Here is a 6,925-nt window from a genome sequence, read left to right as displayed (position 1 = left end):
AGCAAATAAAGCAGTTGCCAGGAGTTGATGTTCCACGGGTAGTGGGGGGGTGACGGGCTAGTTTCCCTGATGTACTGTACAATTAGTAGTACATGGTGGCCCCGGATCTCTCTTTTCATATGTGTCCAGTTATAGTCAATCTCGAGTACCGGCCAGTGTATATTAACCAGATATATGTCATTTCGAATCATCAATACAAGACTGTCATTGAATGTATAATTTTTGAATTCGACCGACCTGGCTTCAACAAAAAAAATTGCCCAGTTTTTCCAGCTCCAGCATCGTGTGTCCTGAGAACTGGCTCGTCTGATAAAGGCTCTTTCAAGCTCCCACAGAATGATGGAAGACCCATTGTTGTTTCAATCCCATCAAGCTTCGTGCCGGAGGCACATCCCCTCCCACATCCACAATGTGTTCGTCCATCCGTCTCACTCGCCAATGGTCAACGCTATTCCCCAAAAGATCACGGAATTCTTTTTCGTCAAGTCCCAAGATACTTCTAGCCCTACACCTACAAGATAAGGACGTGGTCAGTAAAGGCATATATGTTTAGCTCACGCACATATAGACGTAAAGGGCAATAAGAAACCCCAGCGGAAAAGTGACAACGAAACAATGAATGAGAAAGGAAGAAGCAAAAGAAGCGCACCGCTCCAAAACCGTCCGACTGGTTTCGGGATATATTTCGGGATATATTTATCGTCTCCTAAGAATCAGTTCCGGAAACCAATTCATCGAGTACTACCCAGGCCCAACCTGCTTGGTCGCAGCAGGTTATTTAACATGGTGTCAATGATCGCCGTGAAGCTTGGCGTGGTTTCGCGGAGTTGGCTTGAGAAAGCTCGGTATGTTGTTGTTGTTGTTGTTCTTCATATTTTTTCTAAGGCCATATGCAGTCTGAGACTATGACAGCCTTCACCTCACTAGCCTACCCTTATGTTCAGCTACTCTCTAGTTACATTTCTCTATTCATAACTGAGTCATTCTTGATGAAGAGACTTCACTATACCATTCTGGATCTAGCCCTCAAGGGTGGCCTTGCCCCACAATTGCTCATGCAATACCACCTTAGGATCCCACACTATACTGAATCCATCTAGACTATATACATAGTGTTGAACATTGCTCCACCCTGCAGTGGCAGTTACCAATAGAAATGAGATAAGAAAGGGTACCCCCAATATCCACCAAGATGTGATAATATCCTTTTGGAGAGGGTGGGATTCGAACCCACTACCTTCTTGTCTCAGCAGAGGTGGCCCCAACACCAAGTGTCTACTTGAGAAAGCATTCCATGAACAGCGCTTACCACTACGCCATCCACCCCCCCAAGCTCGGTATGTCATGTCAAGACCAGCGGGCGAAAATCACACAGATAGCCTGGCAAGATAAAAGGACGCCCATTTTTACGCAGCGTTCCCTTCCCGGAGGAAATTTTGGGTGATTCAAGATCAACTCGAGTATGAAAAGCAATACAGGATGATCAACTGTTCCGAACCGCCCTCGCTTTAAGTAGTATTCAGACGTTTTGTCAGCAGCCAGTAATCCTCGTCATAAGTTGATAAAGATAGTCCAAATCCTGAGGTACGAAGGAGCATCAAGTGCGGACACCGAGTTGTGAAATTTTGTCTGATTTTGTACTCCAGTTTCTGTGAATCTGAGTTGATTGCATTATTTTCTCGTGGAAGCGTACCCCAAGCTTATTTATTTATGATGTCTATGTATATTCCAAACCATCCTCTAACAGCAGTTTAATACAAGCTTGAATTATTCCTCGCTGTAGCTTAAGACGAGTACAGAGTCGAAGGCGGGGAAGAATTTGGTTTTGGAACGTCTAAAAGATCGCTTGCGAGAAATTTGGATGATTCGCGCCTTGCGGATTCTGTAATGCGCGCGTGAAGGTTGTTGTTTATAATGACCGCCATGTACTGTCTAATCGAGAACGTCCCGTGCAGACGATCAATGATAATGCTTAATTCGAACTCTCTCTAATGCTTACATGTATTTTTAAACAGTACGTTGTTCGCACAGGTATGCGCACGCGTCAACAGCCACCGGCTGAATGCGTGCGCCATGATCAAATCATCCAAACGCCGTTTATATGCGAAAATGCAAAATGCCATGAACGTCGTACCAAAAACACCACGCCAAAAATGTCAAAGAAAACAAAGAAAAAAAACTCATGAGAAATCAAATTTTCAAATGCGCCACTCTCACCCCGATCTCCTGTGGTGAAATATCACACCCAGACCTCAACACGACAGACTTGATTCTATTCACGGTAACAATACTGATCCACTCCCCGGCAACCGATGGCCGTACGAGGAGATCCAAACACGCCTCCACCTCCTGGTTTGATATCGGGCATCTCAAGGAGTCCCGAATATTTTGAATGATGGTGTTCCAACTATATGGCTTTTTATGTGATGGTGTGACGGTCGCGGCGGAAGATAAAGACCCACGTCCCCCACTCAATAAAGAAGAAGACGAAATCGAACATGACGGCCTCAGTAAAATCAATACGCCAACAACTTCTTCAACCAAATCGACGGCTGAGCGGCGTAGTATGGCTTCCTTTGACAGCGGGGGAGCCAGCGTCGTTTGCTTGAGTTGTTTGTTCTGGATTCTTTGAAGGAGCCCGTTCCGTCGTCCTGTGGTACCTGCACCACACGAGCTTCTTGCGTAAGATGCTGCTCTTTCACCACATTTGCGACTTTCGGGATTATCGACCGCTGCTTTCACCCCCAATACTCCTCTTTGGAAATCGAGAAGACGTTGTTGTCCAATGCTTAGCGAGTTAAAGATAGTGGATGAATCGTGGATGGGAGCCAGTGGGATGGTGTGTGGGAAATCGACGTTTAATTCTTTCTGATCAGAATCCTTTAGGTTCTTCCGCCAGATGCGTCCGAGATTGCGAGTGAATAGATCATTTAACTCAGTTTCGTTAAATGGGGGCCCCGAATCTGTTATTTGGGGTGTTTGTGTTTAGTAACTCCAAACAGAACTTTCCGACGCCATATTTGGCGATTCTGAAGCGCGGACCAGTGTTTGAGCCTTTCTCTCTGTCCGATATTTCCAGATCGCTTTCTAATATATACAACAGTCTTTGTAGGTCTTTCCTCTCGACCTTGCGCTTTTTCCATATCTTCTCTATGCATGGTAGTAGTTGGTTGAGGTCCGTAGATGTGTTTCGGCCATTATGAGCATAGTTTAGCGATAAAGCGGTAAGAAAGGAAGAATGTAGGTTTGTAAGATCGTAGAAGGATTGGGGCCAGTTGTCATCATCATTATCTAATATTTCATCAGGATTGATGTTGGTATTGGATAGGGTTGGTTGCTGAAATCTGCGGTTATCGGTTGTGGATGGAGATGGGCTGGGGGATCGAAAACGCCTCGTTGGCGTTAAGGGAGATGTCGACCCTGTCGTAATGCATGAGGAAGAGGAAGAATGGGGTGTAGGCAATAAGGTAGAGGAATTTCTCAGCCTTGCTACTTTAGGCGCTCTTGCAATGGGTTCGTCGTCAAGTGAGTTCTCGTGCTCATTCCTGCTGCTAATCTCGACCTGGCTATCGCCTATTTTACGTTTCTTCGAGGAAACGACGTCTTTGGCATCCGATAGCCCTGCACCTGTCCCTGCCTTTCTCGACTTTCCAAATCTCTGTATCGCGCCTTGCTGTGTGTCACAGCGGGCTGAGGCTCGGGAGGTGCGGGAGCGCAGGAGCTTTGTGCCCATAATGCTTTCCTTAGAGGATGATTAAGAGATTTAAGATAATTATTGGAAGTAAGGAACTACTCTGTAAATAGGGAATAAGGAAATGAGTATGGAAGAGGATAATGAGGAAGAGGTGGAGAAATTTGGAATCTACAGAGAAAGAAGAGTGGCATTTTGGCGTTGTGGAGGTTTTGTTGATCCCGCAGACTCGAGACGTGATGGACGCGACGCGCAACAAATGACGCGACAAAGCCCTTGGCGTCAAGCCGCCTTACTTGATTGGGTTAAATTGATTTCAATCACCAAAGCCATCAAGAATATGAAGGCGAAGCTTTACAATCAGATCAAGACAAAGAAGTGAACGATGATGTATACATGCTGTGCACATAGACCTGGTTTTGGGGGACACCAAAAAAGCCGTCTTCCCTCATTCTTACACTCCTGGAAAAAGCCTTCGGGGTTGAATAAACAAAACTTACTAGTCTCTGAATATAGACCACGTAGGTATAAAAGGTTTCTGTGCACATCATTGATTACAGATGACAGCCAGTTTCGATCCAAAAACCATAACAGAACTTACTCCATTCACTCAAGACAATCACTCTCTCCGTTTCTGGCCGAGAAAATTCGCGACAAGGGAACCGCCTGTTTCTGGATCCTTCGTATATTCCTTGCTGAGTTGAGTACCTTTCACTGCATGAAGGCTCATAAGATGGGCCATATGCGACATATTTCAGTTAACAATAGCTGTGAACACAAAACAAACATGGAAACCATTGGAACGCAACCGTTGCATGAATAAGCAGGCAACGAAAAAGAAAAAACGCATCAAAGGCATATTTCGCCATGAGCCATGAAATGAAAGTAAAGTTCAAAAGAAGAGGAACCTGACGGAACTGGATTCGGACGATCTTTCTTATTTTCCTTCTGGAAATCCTTATCAATCGTCAGTCCCCGTCCTTACATCCCATTACTTCTTCCCACCAAACCAGGAGGAGATGCCTTTTTGAGCCTCGGCCGCTTTATGCTCAACGCTCTTGTCGAATGTATCGATTTTTTCATTTATATCTTTGGCAACATCTTTACGGGCTTTATTGAGCTTTTCGGCTTCTACCTTGGCAAATTTGGTCGCTCTCTCATCCTGCTTGGTATCGATGCTTGCATCAGCCATGAGTTCCACAGACACAGCGCAGTAGGCAAGGAGAGTGGGAAAAAGAACATCCCGTTGAAGTTTGCCCCTTTCGGTGAGATTTTTGGAGAGAATAGAGTAAAGGTAGTGAACATATTATTTAAGTAATTTCGGTAAGAATGGAGAAAATAAGGGGAATTCTAGCAAGTAAATGAGAGAAAGACAACATATATACTGACCGCATGATCTATGCTTGCTCCAACCTGTTCAGCACTACCATGGCCCAGCGCCTTGTTACTCTCGTCTCGGATTTTCGACCCAGCGCGAGAAGCATCATCTACAAAAAATAAAAAACATCAACCGCACGCCACTTGGTCAGCTCGATACTTCTTGTCTCTTTAAACTGTATGGCATGGAGATTGCAGTTCCTCCTCGAATGACGAATAGCAACCATTGCTAAGCTAGCTATATCCCACTGGAGAATCTGGCTACCCACCTTCGAACTTCCTAGTGGCTCTTTTGGGATCGCCTCCTGCACGGTAGAGATAATATCCGCCAGCACCGGCAGCGGCAAGGCCTAAGTACACTGGCATACGTGACTTGGACATGATTGCTTCGTTGTTGGCGTGTTTGAAAAATCCTGAATCCGTGGTGGTTTCGTATCCTTGTCGTAAGTCTTCAGACTGGTGTTTTTTCGCCTCGGGCTATTTAGATATCGGCTTGAGAGGCTGAGAAGGAGAGAGGGGAAATGGATAAATGAAAAGAATATAAGTTAAAAATAAAATGTAGACGTTTAGGTTTTGTTTCTTGTCAAAATGGCTACTTCTGCTTGCTGACGAGTCGTAGGCGGAGGCGGTCGGTACTTATTATAGGAATTAGAGGTGGAGAAGAAGTAATAGAAGACATGACGTTCAGGATACCTAGACATGCTTTCTTTCTCACCCTTGTTGCAAACAGGGTTCTTAGAGGAGCTGGCGGATCGAGGCAATGACGTTATAAGTCCCAGATTGGGCAAATCACCTTGAGGTTATTGGCCACATAATGTCACGTGATTACAGAGCAGTCATGGCCAGTTGACCATTAACCGGAACCAGTTGAAAAAGAACCTGCCAGGCAGAAGCAATTATGTATTGTTCTTATTTCTTTCCCGCCTTCTTGGAGCACCACATATATAAACTAAATAATCGGAGAAGTAAGGGAGAAGTAAAATATCATAAGAAGATTAATAATACATAACAGGACGAATGACAAAATATAGAGAAATTTGGGAAAAAGAGAGAATGGGAGGTATATAGACATAGAAATGGAAAGAAAACATTCTTCAAACGAAATAGCGCGGCTCATCAAACACATGGTACCTGTGGCCACGGACGCCTTGGCCCCGGAAGAGAGCCGGGAATCGCAGTCCGGCAGGTACATGATCTTCGGAAACGCGGACGTTAGATATATCTTCCGGTTGACCCACGAGGAATTTGCCAACCTAAAATTAAGAGGGAAACCCATGTTAGCGAAAAAAACCCAGGTTAGAGATAGACTAGAAAATATAGGGAATACCTGGATTTCCGTATCAGTGATAGTTCCCCGGCTCACTCTCGCATAGCCCGTTCGCTTAATTCCCTTGTAGAGGATATACTCGCACCACCGATCCCAATCGCTTGGGTCAATATCTCTCATCCTACTCGCCTCGCTAACATATGTGTTATAGTTACCTTCAAGGGGCTTCGTGACGAGGTAACTGAGTAGAATCAAAGGTCGTGGAGAGTCTCCCATGAGCTTCGACAGATACTCGCTCTGCAGCCGACGGTCTTCTGGATCTTCTTCCTGGCCTGAGTGGAAGACCACAACGTCCACATGTTCGCCGTACATGTCTAGAGTGGCGTGGATGGCTGGTGCGAGCTCGCCAACTGGAGATGGGAGGAGGTGGTGTGTCGAGTTGAGAATCGGGAACTTGGAGAGCAGAGCGCAGCCCCAGGTGTGCTTATTGGGTCCTGGACCGTAGTCCACGTACATTCCCAGATCTTCCGCAAGGAATTGGGTAGTGTCACGGTTACCCATGATAATTCTCTGGAGATCTGATTCTAAAA

The 6,925-nt window shown here is 45.4% G+C and overlaps 4 protein-coding genes and 1 pseudogene across 5 annotated transcripts in view; 1 reads left to right on the top strand and 4 right to left on the bottom strand.

Moving 5' to 3' along the window:
• HCAG_05456 (conserved hypothetical protein) overlaps window positions 1-1,165 on the top strand; it is a gene marked incomplete at both ends in the record, with an annotated part of 2,667 nt that extends 1,502 nt beyond the window's left edge. The window contains 3 exons of the mRNA XM_001539939.1: window positions 136-213; window positions 569-845; window positions 1,114-1,165. Coding sequence (XP_001539989.1) covers window positions 136-213; window positions 569-845; window positions 1,114-1,165 — 407 coding nt within the window. The remainder of the gene's footprint in view (window positions 1-135; window positions 214-568; window positions 846-1,113) is intronic.
• Window positions 1,166-1,209: 44 nt separating this feature from the next.
• On the bottom strand, window positions 1,210-1,326 carry HCAG_09353 (annotated as a pseudogene). The gene has a single exon. The product of its transcript is annotated as a tRNA-OTHER (tRNA).
• A 441-nt stretch (window positions 1,327-1,767) lies between these two features.
• HCAG_05455 (predicted protein) lies at window positions 1,768-3,733 on the bottom strand (the record flags this gene model as incomplete). Its single annotated transcript, XM_001539938.1, has 3 exons — window positions 1,768-1,932; window positions 2,218-2,963; window positions 3,043-3,733. The coding sequence occupies 3 exons, from the start codon at window positions 3,731-3,733 to the stop codon at window positions 1,768-1,770; spliced, it is 1,602 nt and encodes a 533-aa protein (XP_001539988.1).
• Window positions 3,734-4,310: 577 nt separating this feature from the next.
• HCAG_05454 (predicted protein) lies at window positions 4,311-5,449 on the bottom strand (the record flags this gene model as incomplete). Its single annotated transcript, XM_001539937.1, has 4 exons — window positions 4,311-4,405; window positions 4,697-4,853; window positions 5,081-5,178; window positions 5,338-5,449. The coding sequence occupies 4 exons, from the start codon at window positions 5,447-5,449 to the stop codon at window positions 4,311-4,313; spliced, it is 462 nt and encodes a 153-aa protein (XP_001539987.1).
• A 713-nt stretch (window positions 5,450-6,162) lies between these two features.
• Window positions 6,163-6,896, bottom strand: HCAG_05453 (predicted protein; the record flags this gene model as incomplete). Its single annotated transcript, XM_001539936.1, has 2 exons — window positions 6,163-6,321; window positions 6,432-6,896. 2 exons carry the CDS (start codon window positions 6,894-6,896, stop codon window positions 6,163-6,165), a joined length of 624 nt encoding a protein of 207 aa, XP_001539986.1.
• Between the last annotated feature and the right edge of the window lie 29 nt (window positions 6,897-6,925).

The sequence above is a fragment of the Histoplasma capsulatum genome, genomic scaffold, assembly GCF_000149585.1.
Source record: "Histoplasma capsulatum NAm1 scaffold_5 genomic scaffold, whole genome shotgun sequence".
Taxonomy (NCBI): domain Eukaryota; kingdom Fungi; phylum Ascomycota; class Eurotiomycetes; order Onygenales; family Ajellomycetaceae; genus Histoplasma; species Histoplasma mississippiense.
Note: the sequence above shows the minus strand (reverse complement) of the source record. Positions and strands in the feature narration are given on the sequence as shown.